A 22,140-nucleotide genomic window follows, 5' to 3' on the forward strand; every position below is an offset into this window, starting at 1 on the left:
CATTTATCTGTGTTCTGTGAAAAAAAAAATAAATTTAATATCGTCTATATAATTATAGGGATATAGGATCAAACCAAACCAACCATCTCTATTATCATTAAGCTAAATTCATTTTCAGTCTTTTGTTATTATAATGATTTTCGACCTGTACAATAGTTGTACAAAAAATAGTGAAAAAAAAATAATAAGAAATAAAACACTAGAGAATAATTATTTAAACAAGACATAGAAGGCCAAGGTTGGCACACAGCGAGAGAATGAGAGCCATTATTAATGTGTGAAGAAACAGTATAAGTTTAGTAAGCAGAGAGCTCAGTTAGCAATAAAAGCCAAACCAGAAGAAGCAGAGAAGGAAGAAGAAGAAACTGAAATGAAGAAGCAAGAAGAAGAAAAAGATCATGATCAAGAAGAAGGATGCGAGATAAAAACCATAGGAATCAGCTACAAGATCAAAATCCATAACTCCAAATCCCTATTTCTCAAATTCTTCTCTACCGCAAAACCCACCCTCTGCCACCGCCACGTCCTTTCCGACGTCAATTGCCAAGCCAAATCCGCTCAAATCCTCGCCATTGTCGGCCCCAGCGGCGCCGGAAAATCCACTCTCCTCCAAATCCTCGCCGGCAAAACCATCCCTCACGCCGGCTCCCTCCTCCTCAACAACCGCGCTGTCGAACCGTCCCATATCAACCGAATCTCCGGCTACGTCCCTCAAAAGGACTCCCTCTTCCCTCTCCTCACCGTCGAAGAAACCCTGACCTTCACCGCCCGCCTCCGCCTCTCCCTCCCTTCTTCCGACCTCACCGCCAAGGTTACCTCCCTGATCCACGAACTCGGACTGACCCACGTCGCCCACTCCCGAGTCGGCGACGACCGAGTCCGTGGAATCTCCGGCGGTGAGCGGCGGCGTGTTTCAATCGGCGTGGAAGTGATTCATGACCCCAAAGTGCTTATTCTTGACGAACCCACTTCCGGACTTGACAGCACTTCCGCTTTTCAGATCATCGACATGCTGAAATCCACCATGGCCGAAGCTCAACGAAAAACCATCATTCTTAGCATCCATCAGCCTGGATTCAGAATCGTGAAGCTTTTCGATTCCATTCTTCTTCTCTCCAATGGCTCTGTTTTACACCATGGCTCTGTCGAACAACTCGGACTCAACCTCACTCTAATCGGCCTTCAACCTCCCCTTCATCTGAACATCCTCGAATTCGCCATTGAATCCATCGAAACCATTCAACAAACCCCAAATCAAACCCAATTATTAATTCCTCAATCCCAATTAAAAACTCCTAAATTCACCCTGCAACAGCTCTTTCAACAATCCAAAGTCATCGACGAGGACACCATCAAAATCGGAATTCACAAATCAATCCCTTACCATTTTGCCAATTCCCCATTCAAAGAAACCGCCATCCTCATGCACAGATTCTCCAAGAACATAGTCAGAACAAAGGAGCTTTTCGGTTGCAGAACAGTTCAAATGTTGGTAACAGGACTTGTTCTTGGTTCAATTTTCTATAATCTCAAATTCGATTTACAGGGTGCTGAAGAACGCGTGGGATTATTCGCTTTCATACTCACATTTCTATTAACAACCTCAATCGAAGCCCTCCCGATTTTCTTACAAGAAAGAGAGATCCTAATGAAAGAAACGTCCTCAGGGAGTTACAGAGTATCCTCATACGCCATAGCCAACGGATTAGTCTACCTCCCATTTCTACTAATCTTAGCAATTTTGTTCTCAATTCCATTATACTGGCTGGTGGGGCTGAACAGAAATATGATGGCGTTTCTTCATTTCATGTTACTGATATGGCTGATTCTATACACGGCGAATTCAGTGGTGGTTTGTTTCAGTGCATTAGTGCCGAATTTCATAGTGGGGAACTCGGTGATATCAGGGGTAATGGGATCGTTTTTCTTGTTCTCGGGGTACTTCATATCGAACCAGGAAATACCAAAGTATTGGATATTTATGCATTACATATCGGTGTTTAAGTACCCATTTGAAGGGTTTTTGATAAACGAATTTTCGAGGTCAGGGAAGTGCCTGGAAATGATGTTTGGGGAATGTGTAGTGAGAGGAGAGGTTGTGCTAAAGGAAGAAGGGTATGGGGAAGAAAGCAGGTGGAGGAATGTAATGGTAATGGTGGGTTTTGTTTTGATTTACAGATTTGTTTCTTATGTTATTCTCAGATTTCGATGCTCCCACAGGAAAACTGGTTTTGTTTAACAGAAATGAAGAAAGATGAAGAAGATGAAGAAGATGAAGAAGATGGAAGAAGAATCTCTCTCTCTTCACGAGTTTGGATTCGAAAGATGCTCGGTTCACGTGGTAGTTTTAATTGTAGCTAAAAGGTTATACTCACACGTGTTTCTTTGTTTCGTCGGATTTTTTTCCTTCTCTTTCTAACCCACTAAATATGTGTAAAATTTCTTCTAAATTAACATTTGCTGTGTGATTTTGAAGGATATATTATCTTACGTACCTTGGTTTGTAATTTGATCCATATATTCTTAGGAGCTTTGATTTTATTTTTATGTTAGTTCAACATGATTTAGGGGTGGTTCACCCCCAATTTAAGGTAGACGGGGACTACAAGAGTTGTTCCGAGTGTGTGTTAAGAAAATGGGGTAAGAATTTTTTATACCTTATAATCGACTCTCGCTCTTTTTAATATTCTCAATATCTTCACTCGCTGTGACCAACTCTAACACAACTAGAGTCGGTGCTTTCGATTTTCTAGCTAGTAAGTTTTTTACTTTGCAACTTTGCATTTTAAAATTTTCAAGAAGTTATTAGATACAAAATCGAAAATGTAATGTCCTATACAACGTTTAATTTCATATCAAAGAGATTCATGGAGTTTCTATTTTCAAAATGTGATGATTTTTTTATTTTTATTTTTATTTTGAAAGCCAAAATGTAAAGACTTAATGTATAAAAAAAATTGAAAGGTTATGAAAGTCTAAAAAATAAACTTGTAATTTAATCTCTAATTAGTCATATTAAAAGAAATAATAATGGAAAAAAAGTTACCAAAACAAGTTATTATTTTAATCAAATGGGAACTTAAACTTTTATAAGTGTTACCATTTTTAACATTTGTTCAATTTCCACGCCATTGTAATTACTAATTTTAACAAAATGTAAAGTAAAAATCTTAATAATACATGCAAAATTCAATAAAAATATTAAGTTTTAAACAAATTTAAGTTTAATTGATGCACAAATTAATAACTAAGGAATAACCTCGTAACTCACAAATTTCAACATAAATATAATTCTAATGTTATTGTTCTTTCAAATACTATCAGCTTTCTACCATACATATAATTTGTACCATGAATAGCAATAAAATATATATTATAATAAAATAAGTTAAACATAATATATAAATTAACAAAATATAAAATAAGAAATTTCTCTAAACTCTTCATTTTCTCCAATTTTCATGGATTTTACCCAATATGTGTCTTTCAAAACCCACCAAACGCCACTGTTTATAGACAATTTGGCAAGTAAGGGGTGGATTACATGGACACTAAGAATGAGCATTTACAAAACACATAGCTATATACATGGAGTATGGAGGGAGTGACGTTTGACTTTTTGAAACTAAGAATGAGTATATATTTTACACGTGATTTATGATATTTATAATACTCCCCCTTAAATACTCATTATATATATATGAAATATGTCTCGTTAAAACCTTACTAGGAAAAAACCCCTTGGGAAAAAAATCCAGTGAAGGAAAAAAAGTACATATTTCATATAATTTAATACTCTTAAAAAGAATACAATATATTTACTCCCCCTCATGGAAACATCACTTGAGGTCTCTAAGTCGCCGCATTCCAATATTGTACACCAATTTCTCAAAGGTTACGGTTGGTAATGATTTTGTAAATAAGTCGGCTAGGTTATCTTTCAAACAAATTTGTTGTATAGAGATGTCATCATTTTCTTCAAGATCACAAATGTAGAAAAACTTTGATGAAATATGCTTTGTTCTATCTCCTTTATATCCTCCTTTGTTTTGAGATATGCATGATGTGTTGTCTTTATATAATATCGTTGAAAGATTTTTACTATAAGACAAACCATATATTCCACGAATGTGCTAAATCACTGATCTTAGCTACACACATTTTTTACTAGCCTTGTGAATTGCAAGAATTTCAACATGAGTTGAGGAAATAGCCATTATGGTCTGTTTCACTAACACCACGATACAACAATTCCTCCACATGTAAATAGATAACCCGTTTGAGATCTAGCTTTGTATGGATTAGATAAATATCCAAATCTGCATGACCAACAAGATCAAAATTCGATTTATTTGAATAAAAAAAATCCATATCAATCGTTCCATGGAGATAACGAAATATATGCTTAATTTCGTTCCAATTCCTGGTTGGGTTCATGAAAAATATCATCAATGCACACATTCCCATCCGGGCTCATGCAACTAGGTGCTAATTCTCGGTCGAGTTCATTCACAAAGTCGCCAATTCCCAACTAGGTTCATGCACAAATGCACCAAATCCTAGTCGGGCTCATGCAAACTTTATATGAATTCCCGATCGGGCTACTCACCAAGTAAAAAAACAATGGCATACTAATCCATCCAAAATCATACATGACTTTGCAAATCCACCAAAATCGATAAAAATAATAGACATAATTAGTAATAAAAAATCCATACTTCACTTGACTGTATTGAAAGATTGATTGCATGTCGTTTTATTGTGTCCTTGTTGCCCACATTTGGAACAGGTTGACTAAATTCACATGCAGAAGAAAATCTTGTTGTTCGTGGGCGACCTACTCTTAGAACTCTTTTTGGAGGCAATGTTTCAACATCACACAGTTCGATGATTGCTTCCACTCTGAAAAGTGTCCAAATGGATGTATAGGTTCAGCATAAGCAGCTAATACTGATTCGACAGAGTATACCCATGAGCAAAATGAGATAGGATCAATATTCTGAACCCTGCATGTAGCAATCGCGTGTGAACAAGGGAGTTCATAATAATCAAACTTGCGACAAGTGCAAGTTCTTGCGTGAATATTGAAATGGCCTCCCAGACCTCCATTTATGACCTCAAACTCATGTTGGTCAATTGGCCTAACTTCATGTATGTTTGCTCTGTCTACCGTGTCACAAATTATTGCCATTGCATAGTTCGACAGTCTCGACGTACTTTTTGATGCACCCGTCTGACGTCTGTAATACAAGTCTTGTAACCAACCTCTAATATGTCTAGAAATGACGTGATTGGTAACTTTCATGCATATTTTAACACTTTATTTATGCACTCAACGAGATTTATAGTCATTTGATTATACCTTCTATTACATTGGTACACCCTAGCCCACAGCTCAATACCAATATCTTCTAGGTATTTACATGAACATGGATACCCTGCAAATTGACTCCAATGGAAGTTGAACACATACTCATGACTTGCCTAAGCTGTTTTGTCGAAAATATCCAAAATATCTTTATTCTTAAAATCAATTAATACATTAGCTTTCAAGTGATGGATGCAAATACCATGAAATACTTCTGGGAACACTGTGATAATTTCCTTTCTAATGCTAGGATGTTTGTCTTACACGATAACCAAATTATGAACTTGTCCAACTGCACATCTTAACTGTTGAAAAAACCACACCTAAGATTTATCAGTTTCTCCACCAGATATACCAAATACGACTTGGTATATTTGATTGTTTCCATCGCAGACGCAAGCAAATTTAGGTTACTTTTTGTAGGATTCTTCTAGTGCCTCCCTAACAAGCACTAATGTTTCCTCCCTTACCCTCTATGCCTTGTCATAACTTAAACTCACACCATACTCTTGCTTTATATCCTTCACAATGTCCTTCATTCTACATGTGTGGACATTGTCGTACTTAGAGATCTTAAATATTTCATAATTTTTCAATGTAATGGATCGAAGTCTCCATTTGCATTCTTTAACTAAGCATCTAACTTTGTATAATGTTGTGATCGAGTTCTTCACCCTAAACTGAAAGCTACCTCCTAATTTCTAACATAGATTCCACATCTTTAAATCCTTCTTAGATATAAATATGTCACCAATTTCTATATCTTCAGAAGAATAAGACTGACTTGGCATGAAGATTGTGCTACTAGATGTGACAAGTCACAACCCATTTCATGTGGAACATGAGACGAGCCTCCATAGTCTTGTGTTCGTTTTTCTGCATGAGGTATATGATAAGTATTAATATCGGGTTCCTCTCCATCATCATTCTCCCTCCAAGATCAATCGTTGAAATATTGATGTTGATCTACATCATCCCCTAAGTTATGAGTCCCCAAATTATTAGGCGACGAAGTAAGTGATGGGTTAAAATATGTGGGAAAAAATGGACTATCCGACTCCATCTTGCAATTTACTAGCCTAGATGTTCAACGGATTTCTTCCATTCCTTGGATATATGAATTGTTTGGATGAAACCCCTGATTATTCGAGCACTTTGGAAGCGTTGATACGTAAAGAGGTATTACTGAGATCTCTTCCCATGTGAGGAATATGTGTAGATCTACATCATTCCAAATTACAAATGCAGGGCTTTGGATCTCAAGTATACATCTTATAATAAGATTATACTCAACTGAATTTATACCGCTTATCCTATAAACTTCAGTCAGAAATTCATTATATGTCGTTTCAACCTCAATGTCAAACCCTCGCAACTCTTCTCCATCATAATCCTTTTCCCTTTCATTCTAAATGCCATTGAAACAAATCCAAACGCGAGACATTTTCCTATAATTTATAACAAAAATGTATTAATGCAGTTAAAAAAAAGAAAAATAAAAAATAAAACTAACAAGAAAAAAAATTAAACGATCGTCCACCCCGCCGGGTACAACATCGGGCCAAAAAACAGTAAACATATTCTCCATATACGCCCGGCTGGGTCTAGAGTTACCTCTACCGGGCCTCGGACCAAGCCATGTTCCCAGCCCAGTCTCTATCCCCTACCCGGTTCCTATTCCATGTTCTCCTATCCCGTACCCGGTGAAGACTTAGTGACGCCCGGACGGGTGATTTCAACCAATTTCTTTCATACCTGGTAAGGACCTGGTGAACTCCAACCAGGTGATTTCAACCAATTTCATTTATACTCGGTGAAACCCAACCAGGTATCTTAAAAAATTATTTATCGCATTTTTTTAAACTTATTTCAACAATTATTTTATACCTGGTGAAGCCCAGCTGAGTAATTTCAACCAATTTCCTTTGTACCCGATGAAGACCCAATGAAACCCGACCGGGTATCTTAAAAAAATAGTTTTTCTATTTTTTTCATATTTTTTTAAACTTTCAAATATAGGGGCTTTTTGGTATGAGGAAAAAAAAACAATCAAGAAAGCAAGCATAAATACAAGCAAATGAATTCTAACGTGAAAGAAATTATTGAATTATTGAATATATACAAAATGAAGTACACACCTTCCTACGGAGTGTACAAAATTACAACTTTGTGAAATACAAGGACTTGACGAAAAATTACAAATAATTGGAATGTGGGGAATTTTTTATGAGTTAATTTTGGTTGTATAACAATTTTTTGGTGGTAGGTTAGTGGAGAATTTTTTGTGAATTAACTTGGTAGGTTAGTTATTGAAATTTAAAAGCGAGAATTTAATAAGGGGTATAAGAGTAATTATACAACAAAAATTTATGATCGTGGGTAAAAAATAACTTTGTTTTTAAAAAAGAGGTAAAAAATATAAAATTAAACTCCAAAAGGGTCATTTTTGTCAATTTTACAACCATCCCATGAGCTTGGTGCATTGTTTCTCCCAAACCCTAAGACCGGCGATTACTCCGGTGACTACTCCGGCTACGAATCCAGTGGCAATGAAAATGGATTTGTAATTCCATTCAAATTCATCCTCTGTTTCTACCTAAGATTCTTGTGTCTGAAAATGGTCGAATCGCAGTTTCACATCCATTCAGAAATAGATCTCTGTATAATCCTTCGTTACCTATAAAGGAATCTGGTGGAAATGTTTGAATTTGAGCACCAATGGGGATCATTGACACCAACCATTGGAAGAGAGATTCAGTACAGATAGAAACGTCAATCCTGCAAGCTGTGAAGGGATTTTGCCGCTAAGAAAGTTTGTCGAAAGGTCTAAAGACCCCAGCTGGCACTATGAAGACAGTTAAGACTTTGGTGCGTTTCATTTCTTGACCTTTGCTTGTAACTGTTACTGTATTTTGACAATTCACATAACTGAATCTGAAGAAATCAAAGCGAAGGTGATTAGCTCTTGATTTTCTATATTCTTCCCTATCTACCATTACTTTCCACTTTATTAACTGTTTTCCAGGTATATCACCCCTGAAGCTGTTTCCAGATAGATCAATAATTTGCAAGCTAATCCAGGAGCTATTGCTTGATGGACATCCAATCTTCCCATGAAATTGGTTCGATCGAAGAACAAGAATATGCATGGTGGATATGTTCTTCAATTTACATGGAAATATATCATGTATCTAGTTGTTCCCAGGTCTAAAACCTCCAAATCTCGAAAATTGGACAACAAACGAGGTACATGCCCTCCAATTTCATTTTCACTGAGATCAAGAGTTCTTAGACCGCATATACTTGGATCTGTATTAGGAATAAAGACTTTGAATGAGTTTCCTTTCAGATTTAGTACCACTAGATTTGCAGTCATCTCTGTTAGACACTAGGGAAAAATGCCTTCCATACTATTATGTAATAGATCCAGCATCTTAAGATTTATTGATGTGCATATGGATTCAGGAAAAATACCTCGATTTTGATTTCTTGATAGAGAAATAAATACTGCATAATAGATGTACTTTCCGATATCTAGTGGAATAATAGAATTGAAACTGTTGTTGGAGTAATCCAAATAATAGGCAGATGGAGGGAAGTGTTGGGAGTGGTGTCCTAATTCTCCCAGGGCCTCGTTGTTTGTAATGATACACATTGTTTTATGAATAAAATAACTATTATTTCATTCTGGCATTTACTCATATCCAATAAACAAAGATCCATGGTTATCTTATGTAAACTTAAGCATGTATATGTGATATACAAGTGGATCATGCTTTAAGTGATAATCTAAATAGGTCTGTAGTATAAGGATTAAGGTAGGATACCTTATCCTGGTGACACTACGGATACTACCCGTTTTGTAGAGGTTTACAAGTGTTGTAAAAAAAACTACAACAGATGGTAGATCCTGGCCATTCATTGGAGACATGCGGCAGGGGTGTCCTATACAAAGAGTTTGTATAAGACCGGACCACGAGATGACTAGACTCTGTATATAACGCCGTTGATACTAGAGACTTACATCTCACCTAAACGACCATAGGTGACATGACCTCAATCCTGAGTGTTTTGGGAACTCCTGTTTTTTAGGGCGGTCCTTTGATTAGTATGATAATAGTGACCAGATTGCCAACTCAACATGCCTACCTTTTTGGGAACTTTTCTGATCTGGGAGCTGGGAACTCAGTTACACAAGATGAAATTCACTCCTTCCCCGAAGCAGGTAAGTAGATAGATTGCTCTCTTAAGGCTGATTTCGAGGTTTGAACATTAGTGGCCACAGCTTCTTTTTGGAAGAGAGGACTCATTCATAGTAGGACTATAACTTATGTTCATTAGAGGATTCAGTGGTACTTAAGAAGTTAGATGTAACTACAGTGGCATAACGATTATTGGCCGAGCTGTACTTACGAGTAATCTGTGAAGGGTTGTCGCACTGTTGATTGGTTAAGATGAACATATAATATATCTGTAATAAGGAGAGTTCAGCTGTCGGCCTTTAGTGGAGTGTTTGACAGTTAACGGATGGTGGATCCCGTGACTAAAGAGTTTAGTCAGTTATTCACATACCGTTGGAGTTTCGAGCTACGGGTCCATAAGGTCACCTTGGTAACTCAATGGATTCAAGCTGAGGATCGGTTCTTGGTGTTGATTTGAAATGTTCAAATTGACAAGAGGTAATTCGATTATATATGATATGATCAATATGATGTATGAGATATATCTAGTAGAGGATTAATGCAAATGAGATTTACAATAAGTGCATGGAATAGAAAAAGAGTTATAGTTTATATGTTTCATGAGATGAAATATTAAAACTATAGGTTATAAATATATTATGGTAAGTTAGTTATTATTTATATTTATAATAATATTGATTATTGGATAATTATCTCTTTTTCTTTAATAACCAATTGAGTGAGACGTTATTGGTGGTTTCATGGTAACCGTGAGATAAAAGAAAAAATGTTTTCATAATTTTAGTAAGAAAGGAAAAAAAATTGTTTTGAGATTTTCAATATCGGAAATTACTCACGGAGAAGTTGTCAAGTAAATAAGATTTACTAAGCGACAACTTAGAGTTAGCTAAACGATCATGGAGTGTTTTTAAACGATAGACACTCAACTTAGCGATGAGCTAAACGATCGCATAGCTTTTCCTAAACGATTGGGCATCGACCTATACGATAGGTTCTTCCATCTCCCACTTGCTCAATCGTTTACACATTATGTTTCCTCCCATTTTATGCCTCAAATCCAAGTCCACATAGAGCCCACCCTTTGGATTCTCACACCGAGAATACCAAGGTAACCTTTTTGGTGGTGTCATACTCAACTCGACATTGTCGAGGTCCTGTGGAGGCTGTTCGTGGTGTTCGGGTTGTTCGTGACCTTGGCGATCGCTTAGTTCGAGTGCACGGTGTTCGTGCAGTGTAGCGATCGTGTTGGACGAGCATTCGTGTGTTGCTGTGTTGCTATGATCGAGCGTTCATGATCAAGGAACTCGAAGATGAGTCTACAAAAGTGTGTTGATTCTTGTCCTTGATCATTTGTATAGCATGTTGTAATTTATATATTTCGCATAACCGTATGTTTATGTTTGTGATTGTAATTGTAAAGTTCATATACGATTGTAATTTGGAATGATTTTTCCGCTGCTTATGGAAATCCTCGTGTTCGATTTCCTTCAAGAAGAATGTGAATGACCCTTGAAATTTGTTGGAATGCAGGTCAAGAAGGTTCAAATGGGAAGAAATGTTCTGTGGCAAACCTTCGAAACCCACGAGAGAGTTGTGAGAAAGATTTAGATGAAGGAGACTTCCAAGTTCCCAAATCCAAAGAGGTATTTCTCCTTGAAATTCATCATTATCAGAGAGACCAAGATTGACAAGGTTGGATTGGTTTTTCAAGAAGTCAGGAAACCTTCTTATTTAGCAAGAAGCCAACTCTAATACTGTCATTTGAGGAAAGGCAGAGAGGGTAGAACTAATATTTTCTGTTTCAACTGATAAGTTGTTGCTTCACAATTCAAGTCTTGATAAATTCTTCAGCTGTTCGAACGTGTTCATATTGAACTTTCCAAAAAGTTTGTTGAAAGAAAGTGAGAGAATCTTAAGACCTTGTCGTTCGAGAAATGAAAATGGGAATGGACCTTCTAACAGATTACTCTGCATACAAAGATAGTGGTGCTTCCATCGCTTAGATTTAAGGCGATAGGGTTTCGAAAAAGAAAGATGACACGCTGGTGAGCTCCTTCAAACTACTGTTAAATTGATTCGAGATGGAGTAGAGATAACGGAACATTTCCAGTGAACGAATTGTTATGTAAATCAAGACTAACAAGATTGGAAAGCTTTTCCCATTTAGTGGAAAGCCAGGTACCATTCAACAGATTATAAGCAAGCCTTAAGATAGCAAGATTCTTCATTAATGAAAATGATGGGATTGAGCCAACTAATCTGTTCCTTGAAAGATCCATTTATGTGAGTTGTGTGAGCTTTGCTATGGTATTTGGGATCAATCCACTAAACATGCAACTTTCTAAGTCTAATATGGTCAAGTTCTCAAACGACCCAATAGAATCTGGCACTGTCCCAGAAAATTTCCTGCTGTGGAGGACCAGAGTTTGAAGGGGCTCATTGAATTGAAAATCTGGAAGAGAACCTTGCAGCAATAAATTATTAGATAGGTCCAGAGTTTGAAGAATTGGTACCTTGAATACACTTTGTGGAAATTCTCCAAGCAATCCTGAATTGCTCATATTCAGTGAAGTCAAATTAGAGAACTCCAAAATTTTCAGGAACCAGGGAGGTCAAGTTGTTATTCTCTAAATGAACTGATGGATTTCGAAGCTTCACAAGGGAAGAATGGAGAGGTCCTGAAAGAAAACATCTCGACAATTTCAACACACTCAAATTAGGCTGTGAAGATGATAAGACCTTCCACCATTCCCTTCCTCCTGCTGATAAATCTACACCATCTAGAACTAGCTCACTCAAACTGTTCAAATTCTGAACAAGAGTAGCCAAATTCGGATTCTCGAGTTTCAATCGAAAAATTCGTAATGTGAAATATGAGCTAGAAAGATTGAGGCTAACCAACCTTGTCAAGCTTGAAATCCCAAGAGGGAGTTGGCCACCAAATCCTGAATCAGACATATTACTAGAAAAAATGAAATCGTATTCTAGAATTGAGAGTTGACAATTCCAATCGAGAAATAGTCTTAACATAACATTCTCAAAATAGTCTTAATATAACATTCTCAAAATAGTCTTAGCATAACATTCTCAAAACATTACAACAACCCAACATTGAAAACTGTCTAATTGTTCAAAATTCCAAAATGTCTATATAAAAGATATCGATCTTTCTCAAAACATAAAACTCTTAACACAAGAAAGGACACAAGGGTACGATAGATGATATAAAGTTTCTATCCCAAAAGGTATTGTTAAAATGTGAACAAAAAACCTAGCTCCTTCCTCAACTCTCTGTCTCTTCACACTCTGTCCAAAACTACAAAAAGCAGTTTTAAAAGTTGTTACAAATTGTTTCTTGTTCTTTTAACTGCATGTATAAAATATCATAGTGTAAAAAATAAGTTCAGTTTTTGTGTTTCATTCTTTCTGTGAGAAAAGGTCAGTGAATATTTAAAAAGATGGAGCTGAAAAATGAGAGAACTTATCTGTATATTTTGTAATCTTGAAGTATTTTGAATAAAAGCTTGAAGATCTATTTCAACAGTGGATGTAGGTGGATCAAAACACTGAGCCACTATACTTACTTATGAGTGTCTACTTCTCTTCTTCTTTGATTTCCTAGTCATGCATGCTTAGAATCTTTGTTCTTGAGCTCAAGATCTCCATCAACTCACCTAAAAATTGAAGAACATAGATTGGTAAGTAGAGAGCTCTTCTAAACCCTAACCTTGAACAACTTTCAGTCGAAAATGAAATGAAAGAGGAGAAAAAAAAATTTTACTTCACTTTTATTTTCCCCATGAGTAATGTGGCAAGAAGAGGACCTCATACACAACATATATTTTAATATTTTAAATCAACTCAACTTATCTCTTTTTTGGGCTTTTCAATTTAATTTCGTCTGGGCCTGTTTTATCAACTGGTATCAGAGCTTGGTTAGCTCTTCTTGGTGTTCTTGAAACCTCATAACAGTTTTCTTGAAGCTCTTGAGAGATATTAGATCATTTCTTGAAATTCTTGAGATAGTACAAATCAGATTCTTGTAGTTCTTGGGATGGCCACTGCTAAATTCGAAATTGAGAAGTTTAATGGAATAGAAGACCTTGTTCTTTGGATAAAAAGGCTCAAAAGCATTTTTGAGTTCTCAAAAGGGCTTGAAAGCCCTGGATGATCCAAAGATCCTGCCTGCTACTCTAAGTGCTGAAAATAGACAAAATATGGAAGAAATTGCCTATGGAACAATGATTCTTAATATTTCAAATAATGTTCCAAGACAAGTCATAAATGAAGATACTGCATATGAAGTTTGGGAGAAATTGAAGACTCTCCATGACAAAAAGGATCTACCAAACAAGTTGTACATTCGAGAAAGGCTCTTCTCTTTTAAAATGAATCACTCCAAGTTCTTGAATGAAAATCTAGATGAATTCAAGTGACTTACAAATGAATTTAATCAATCTCGGGAGAAATTAGGAGCAGAAAGTGAGGCTTCTTTGTTGATTAACTCTCTTCATGACACCTATAAAGAGGTAAGAATAGTTTTGAAGTATGGAAGAGAGACTGTGACATTAGACATTGTAATTATAACCCTAAGAAGTAGAGAATTAGAGTTGCAGGCAAAAGTAAAGAGTACTGGTGGTGCTGAGTCCCTGTTATCTAAAGGCAAGAATCAGTTTAAAAAGAGTTTTTTCAATAAGAACCAAAAAGTTCATAGAGAGATGTCAGTTTTGAAATGCTTTATCTATCATAAAGACGGGCATTTAAAGAGAAATTGCTCTGAAAAGGGGAAAAGATTAGAAAAGAGATGATAACAGAAGATATAAGCCATATGGTAGAGATGATTCAACCAGAAATAGAGACTTCAGAAGTGATGATTAAAGGAAGTCAAAGGAGTATGGGAGAAATCAGAGAGCTGCTGGAGAGGAAACCTATTGATGTTCTTGATGTTACAAATAAGAAGGCCATGGACACTGAAACTGAGAAGAGAGACTGGGTCTCAGACTCAGGATATACCTATCATATGACTTCCAAAAGGTGCTAGTTTGTTGATTACAAATCAGAGGAAGGAGACTCAGTTTACATGGAAAATAACAATGAGTGTGAAATCATTGGTAGAGGCTCAGTATTGCTAAAACTCTCAGACAGTAGGGAATTACTTTTAACAGATGTTAGGTATATTCCAAAGCTCAAGAGAAATCTCATTTTTTTAGGCATGCTTGATGAACAGGGTTGTACATTCACTGGAAAAAAAAAAAGCTTTGAAGATAGAAAAACAGGGAAGGATAATCCTTGTTGGAAAGAAAATTGATTGTTTTTATGTTTTAAAGAAGGTTAATCAACTTAAGTATGCTCTACTATTAGAAATTGAGAAGGACGGTGAATTTGATTTGTGGCATCGAAGACTTTCACAAATTAGTGAAAGAGATCTGAACGAAATCTTGAAGCAAGGTTTGATTTAGTCTAAAGGTACTAAAAGGCTCAGTTTCTGTGAACATTGTATGCTTGGGAAGTCCAAGAGATTGAAGTTCACAAAAGAGGTTTATTCTACCAAGGCCATCCTTGACTATATTCATGGAGATCTATGGGGTTCTGCAACAAACCCTTATTGGGGAAGCTCTAGGTACTTTCTATCTCTTATTAATGACTTCTCTAGAAAAGTGTGGATCTATTCCCTCAAATCTAAAGATCAAACCTTTGAATGTTTTAAAAACTGGAAGATCAAGGTAGAAGCTCAATTTGAGAAGAAAATTAAATTCTTTGGAACTGATAATGGCCTACAATTTTTAGGGAACAATTTAAACTCTCTTTGTGTTGTGTGTGGAATAATAAGACACAGGACATTAGCCTGTACTCCTCAACAGAATGGAGTTGTAGAGAGAATGAATAGAACACTGATGGAAAGGTTAGGTGCATATTGTCTGAAGCAAAAGTAGTAGAGGATTTTTTGGCAGAAGCTCTAGCTGCAGCTAACTTTACAATCAACAGAAGTTATAGTGTTTCTATTGAAATGCAAACCCCTGAAGAAAAATGGAGAGGAAATGATAACTTGTAGAAATACAAGTTATTGTCTCTCGAAAGCTGGAATAATCAGGATTCTTAATAACAAAATCTCATCTTTCTTAAAGGAAAACGCATGGAATCCTTCAGGCATAACTAACCTTTACAAAAACATTCTTTTTGACAAATTTGCATCACTAACGCATTTTATCGTAGGATTTCATTAAATTTTACTAAGTGTCGCATGCGCAACTAACCCAAAGGCATGCGTTTGAAGAGTTCCAACGCATAACAGATACTTTAGTTCAAGTTGTTCCTGTCAAATCACCACTTGCAAGTACGGGCATCTAAATGTCGACGTCTGAAAAACAACTGAGATGGAAGGCAGCTAAACAGGGTATTGAAATTAATGTTGTCATATCATAAGTTATTGAGGGAGAACACCTATAAATAGAAGACTTGCACCCGAAAAATGAAGCACTCAACATAGAGAGCATAACACAGCATAACATAGAGAGCTTAGAATAGAGTAGTGCTGCTGCAAGAAGATCATAGGAGGAAAAGAACCATCACCATTGTTGATCAAGGAGAATTGAAGAGAACCAAACTCGAAAGAGACTTTTCTTCATTTATTTAACAAGTTGGTTATACACACATTAAGATCAAGCCAAAGAGGACAAGAAATCAAACTCTGCGTCTTGACTCATTCTCTTTTTACTCTATTTCCATTCGTCATTCATGCGATTAAGTGTGTTATTCTAAAGACAATTTCAATCTTTATAAAATTGTACATTTAATCCATTCACTTGCCTTTACTTATAATCTACCATGTTAAATGCGTTTGTGACTTTGTGCATGCTAAAATTCTAAAAGCTTTAATCATTCTGATCATTTGGTTGAAGTTATCTCAGCTACACTATTCGAGAGAATAGGATAGCTAGAAACGCATCAAGTCAAAATGCACAGTAGCTCTAGAGATAAAGATACTTGTAGTTCACTGTTTTCTGTATCCAATGCATGCACCCTAGAGATAAGAACATGTGGCATTTGCATTGAGAAATGTTAAATGAATAGATAGATAGAAACCCAACACATTGACATGCACTTGGTTGTAAGCACGCATCCTTCATCTTCATTCTTGCCTACTCTTTCTTGTCTATCTTACTTGGATCAATGCATTCACTTATCACTTAGCACCATTCCTTCATTGAACCCTGTATTTCACTTGAACTCCTGTTTCTTCTTGTACGCAAGCAGTTAACGTAGTGTAGATAACCTTTTTCAGCATTTATTTAGAACCCCTCTACATCCATGGAATGTAAGGCTTGCGTTAGTCTGACCTAAATCCCTGTGTTCGACCTTAGACTTACCAGAAACCTGAATTAGATTTATACTTGGATCTAGCTCAGGTAAAGCTTGTATGCATCATCTAGTGAATGTAATGCATCATCCATTCTTCTCAGATAGAGAAGTCATTCTCCATTCATCTTCATTCACATTAATCTTATCTTCCATTTCCACTCATTATACACTTCTAGCACACATCACGAAACCACAATCAGGAACATCCCCTAATCTGTCAATCCTAAAGCCTTTTGGATGCACTGCCTATGTTCATATTAAGCAAAGCAAGTTGGAACCTAGAGCTATAAAATGCATGTTCATAGGGTATCCTGAAGGAGTAAAAGGCTTCAAATTTTGGGATTTTAGCTCTAATAGAAGTTTAATCAACAGAGATGTAATCTTCAAGGAGAATGAGTCCTATATGGATTCTGAAATGGTAAGGCAATCAGTTAAGCAAGATCAATTTGACCTTTCTTCCAACTCACATGTTGAAGTTCATCCTAAGATTGAAACCTCTATAACAAGAGATGAACAAGGAAAACCCTCAGATGTTCCAAGAACTTCTAAAGAAAGAACTGAAAGGCAAATTAAGAATCTAAAAGACTATCTTCTTTCAAGAGATAGAGAAAGAAGGACCACCATAATCCTTTCTAGATTTACAAGGGCTGATTGCATTTCTAATCACTCTATTGATGATGACAGTGAAGAAACTAACAGATTTAAAGAAGCCCTTAATAGTGAAGAGAGAAATGAATGGCTTTCAACTATGAAGAGTGAAATTGACTCACTTTATAAAAATAATATGTGGGAGCTGACTGATAAACCACTTAACAAAGGATTCATTCCTTGTAAGTGGGTTTATAAGAAGAAATACTTGGGACAAAACAATCAAGAAGTGAAATATAAGGCCAGGCTTGTTGCCAAGGGTTTTAAGCAGAAAGAGGGAGTTGATTATACAGAGACCATCTCTCTAGTGGTGAAACGCACCTCAATCAAGGTTCTCCTTTCTATTGTGGCCTGTGAAGACCTTGAATTAGAGCAGATGGATGTTACTATAACTTTCCTAAATGGAAGTTTGGAGGAAGAAATCTATATGGAGCAGCCTAAGGGTTTTGAGGTTCAAGGGAAGACAGAACTTGTTTGTAAGCTGAATAGGTCCCTATATGGACTAAAACTATCTCTTAGGTGCTGGTACAAGAGGTTTGATGTTTTCATCCGCAAAATAGATTTTGTGAGAAGCATATATGATCCTTGTGTCTATTACAGAAAGCTTTCAAATGGTAGTCTAATCTACTTATTGTTGTATGTAAATGACATGTTATTGGTAGAGAAATGTATGTCTGAACTAAATGAGATTAAAGATCAATTGAACGCTGAATTCGAAATGAAAGACCTAGGGTCAACTAAAAGAATCCTAGGTATGGAAATCATAAGACAGAGAAGTAAAAGGGAATTATTCTTATCACGGAGTCATTATACTCAAAAGGTGCTAGACAGGTTTAATATGTCTAATGCTAAATCAGTAACCACTCCTATGGGTCAACAATTCATGTTATCTACCAAGGACTCCCCTAAGGATCCAACTGAGAAACAAGCCATGTCTAATGTTCCTTATTCTAATGCCACAGGGAGTTTAATGTATTTGATGATGTGCATTAGACCTGACCTAGCCTATAGTTCAAGTCCAGTTAGTAAGATACATGGGAAACCCTGACAATGGAAGCTACCAAATGGGTATTTTTATACCTAGTGGGATCTGTAAATAAAGGCCCATTATATACAGCCTCTAATGAACCTAAGTTACTCCTAAAAAGGTATGTTGATGCAGATTTTGCAGGGAACAGTGATAACAGGAGGTCCCTAACAGGTTACTTCTTTATGTTAGGAGGAAACCTTATAAGCTGAAAATCTACCCTACAATCAGTAGTTGCTCTATCAACTACTAAGGCTGAGTTCATAGGAGTAACAGAAACAATCAAAGAAGCAATTTGGCTACAAGGTTTAGTTACTGAGCTAGGCTACATATAAGAATTAGTAGAACTATTATGTGATAACCAAAGTGCAATCCATTTAACTAAAAATATGTAATATCATGATAGAGCAAAATACATTGATGTAAAACTTTTCTTTGTCAGAGACATCATCGAGAAAGGAACAATCATTATACAGAAGGTAAAAATGGTAGATAACGCAACTGATTTCTTAATCAAAGCCTTACCAAGACCTAAGTTTGATCACTGTCTAAATCTATTCAAAGTAGTAGATATAAAAAGGGGAAAATAATTACCGAATGTCGAATATCTTCAAGAGGTTTTTGCTTTAAGAAGGAGATTTGTTAAAATGTGAACAAAAAACCTAGCTCTTTCCTCAACCCTCTGTCTCTTCCGACTCTGCCCAGAACTAACAGAAAGTAGTTTTAGAAGTTGTTACAAACTGTTTCTTGTTCTCTCAACTACATGTATAAAATGTCACAGTGTAAAGAATAAGTTCAATTTTTGTGTTTCATTCGTTCTGTGAGAAAAGGTCAGTGAATATTTCAAAAGAGGGAGCTAAAAAATGAGAGAACTTATTTGTATATTTTGTAATCTTGAAGTATTTTGAATAAAAGCTTGAAGATCTATTTCAACAGTGAATGTAGGTGGAATAAAACATTGAACCACTATACTTTTGAGTGTCTGCTTCTCTTCTTCTTTGATTTCCTAGTCATGCATGCTTAGAATCTTTATTCTTGAGCTCAAGATCTCCATCAACTCACCTACAAAACGAAGAACATAAAATGGTAAGTTGAGAGCTCTTCTAAACCTTAACTCTGAACAATTTTCAGTCGAAAGAAATAAAAGAGGAGAATTTTTTTTTTACTTTACTTTTGTTTTCCCCATAAGTAATGTGGCAAGAAGAGGACCTTACATACAGTAGATATTTTAATATTTTAAATCAACTCAGCTTATCTCTTTATGGGCTTTTCAATTTAATTTCCTTTGGGCACGTTTTATCAGGTAGAATTGTGAACAATTGTACCTACTGTAATGCCAAATAGCGTATCAAAGACTCCAAAGTCTATTTTAATGCCATAACATTTTGATAGAAAAATTGGAGCCAAACACATCCCTTCCATCCACTTGATGAATTCACAGGTCCACCCATGAAACTAGAAACATAACAGCAACCCAATGTAATTACAATTTGATTAACAGTCTTCAAAGCCTTCCATTTCTTAGTCAAATGGAACTAGGTTGATATTTGTATTTGTCTACAAATGTACACTATAGGTAATATGATCATCCTACACACGAAAAGATAAACTATGTAAGTGCGGTAGTCCTCAAAGTCTTCAACCTCTTCCTTATTGAAGCCCAAAAATCCTAAAATAATTGTATGTCCTAAATCCTCGTAATTTTATGTTAATTGAATCAATGGTTGATTAATTTTATATTACTTGTGCAATAATCCATTAACCTAAGATCCAAGGTTATCTGATGTAACTTAAACATGTATGTGGAGACACATAGGTGGATCATGTTTAAGTGATAACCTAAATGGTCTATAGTATATGAATAAGATTGGATGACTTATCCTGGTAACACTATTGATACGACCCGTTTTGTAGTTGTTACAATTGTTGTAAAGTACTATAAATGATCTGACCCTGATCATTCTTATGGAGACATGTGAGCGGACATATCTTATACAAAAGAGTTTGTATAAAGACCAGACCACGAAATGTTAAGTCTCTCTTTATAACGTTATTGCTAGAAGAGATTTACAATTCACCAAGATGACCATAGGTGACTTGACCTTAATCCTGAATTAGTTGTGAACTCCTACCTATGAGGGCAATCCTTTGATTTGTATAGGTGAGAGTGGCCAGATTCGCTGACTCAATAAGCCTACCATTTTGGAGATTTGTCTGATTGAGAGTTGGGAACACAACTACACAAGAAGAAATTCACTCATTCTCTATAGTTAGGATAAAAAGATAAACTGCTCTCATAAGAATTAATTCTGGGGCTTGAACAATGAGGCGCCTCACCCTCTTCTGGCCTGAGTAGCATTCGGTCATAGTTGGACTATGACTAATTGTTCATTAGAGGGATTAGTGGTACTTAAAAAATTAGATATAACTACAAGGGTAAAACGGTAATTTGACCCAGCTGTACTTACGAGCAATTTGTGAAGGGTCAACACACTGTTGATTAGTTATATCTAATGGACACAAAAATATATCTATAGTGCAAAGAGTTCAGCTGTCAGTTTTTAGTGGAATGATCGACAGTTAATGAATGATTAATTTGATTAAAAAAGTTTAATCAATTAATCTCATATTATTGGAGCTTCAATTTATAGGTCTATAAGATCTCCTCGTTAGCTTAATGAGGACTGATGAGAATCAAATTAATTTTGATTTAATTTGAATTGTTCAAATTAATTAAAGGAAATTAATTATATAAGCTACAATTAAATAATGTATATTTATACGTTATATAGTTTTATGAGAAAAATAAATATTTGAATATGTTTCAAATATTAATTATATGAATATTATTCATATAAAATCTATATGTTAAAATTTAATGTGAACATGATTCATATTAAATTTAAATAGTTTTATGAGAGAAACAAATATTTGAATACCATTTAAATATTAATTATGTGAATATGATTCACATAGAAACTACATATTATAATTAATATGAATATGATTCATATTAAATTTATATAGTTCGTTGAGAGGGGTTGTTATTTGAATATGATTCAAATATTAAATTTATATGAATGTGATTCATATAAAATCCTTTGACTTTCTCAATAATAAAGCCTTTGACTTTTGTATTCGTTTGCCAAATCTTGTTCAGTTCCATCCAAGCTCGGTCCGCAACTTCCACCAGCTCCGGGGTCTCGGCCTGATCCCCTCATTTCTTTCTCAATTGCAGGGGACGCTGGCTCGAGTTCTAGTAATAGAGATTATCATTCTCCTTCAGTTAAAATCAATATGAATGTGATTCATATTAATATCTTACGTTATTTGAGAGAATAATAAACTATGGTTTATGTTATATGTGATATAACATTAACTATATGTTATGTATGTTATATGTGATATAACATATAGTTTGTATATATATTAAGTGGTTGTAATATATATATATATATATATATTAAATTCAGAATTTTGAATTTGAATTTAATTTAACTAAAATTTAAGGGGAGGGAGTAACTCCCTCACCCATT

The 22,140-nt window shown here is 35.5% G+C and overlaps 1 protein-coding gene and 1 long non-coding RNA gene across 2 annotated transcripts; one reads left to right on the forward strand and one right to left on the reverse strand.

The window, feature by feature from the left end:
* Window positions 1–226: 226 nt before the first annotated feature.
* On the forward strand, window positions 227–2,594 carry LOC120088870 (ABC transporter G family member 5). Its single transcript, XM_039046310.1, has one exon. It carries the CDS (start codon window positions 371–373, stop codon window positions 2,237–2,239), a length of 1,869 nt encoding a protein of 622 aa, XP_038902238.1. The 5' UTR covers window positions 227–370; the 3' UTR covers window positions 2,240–2,594.
* Window positions 2,595–13,162: 10,568 nt separating this feature from the next.
* LOC120088391 lies at window positions 13,163–20,375 on the reverse strand. The gene is made up of 3 exons (XR_005484912.1): window positions 19,577–20,375; window positions 19,199–19,311; window positions 13,163–13,244 (listed from the first exon to the last, which is right to left on the reverse strand). It is a non-coding gene; the product is annotated as an uncharacterized LOC120088391 (long non-coding RNA).
* Window positions 20,376–22,140: the final 1,765 nt, after the last annotated feature.

This window comes from Benincasa hispida, chromosome 10 (genome assembly GCF_009727055.1).
Source record: "Benincasa hispida cultivar B227 chromosome 10, ASM972705v1, whole genome shotgun sequence".
Taxonomy (NCBI): Eukaryota; Viridiplantae; Streptophyta; class Magnoliopsida; order Cucurbitales; family Cucurbitaceae; genus Benincasa; species Benincasa hispida.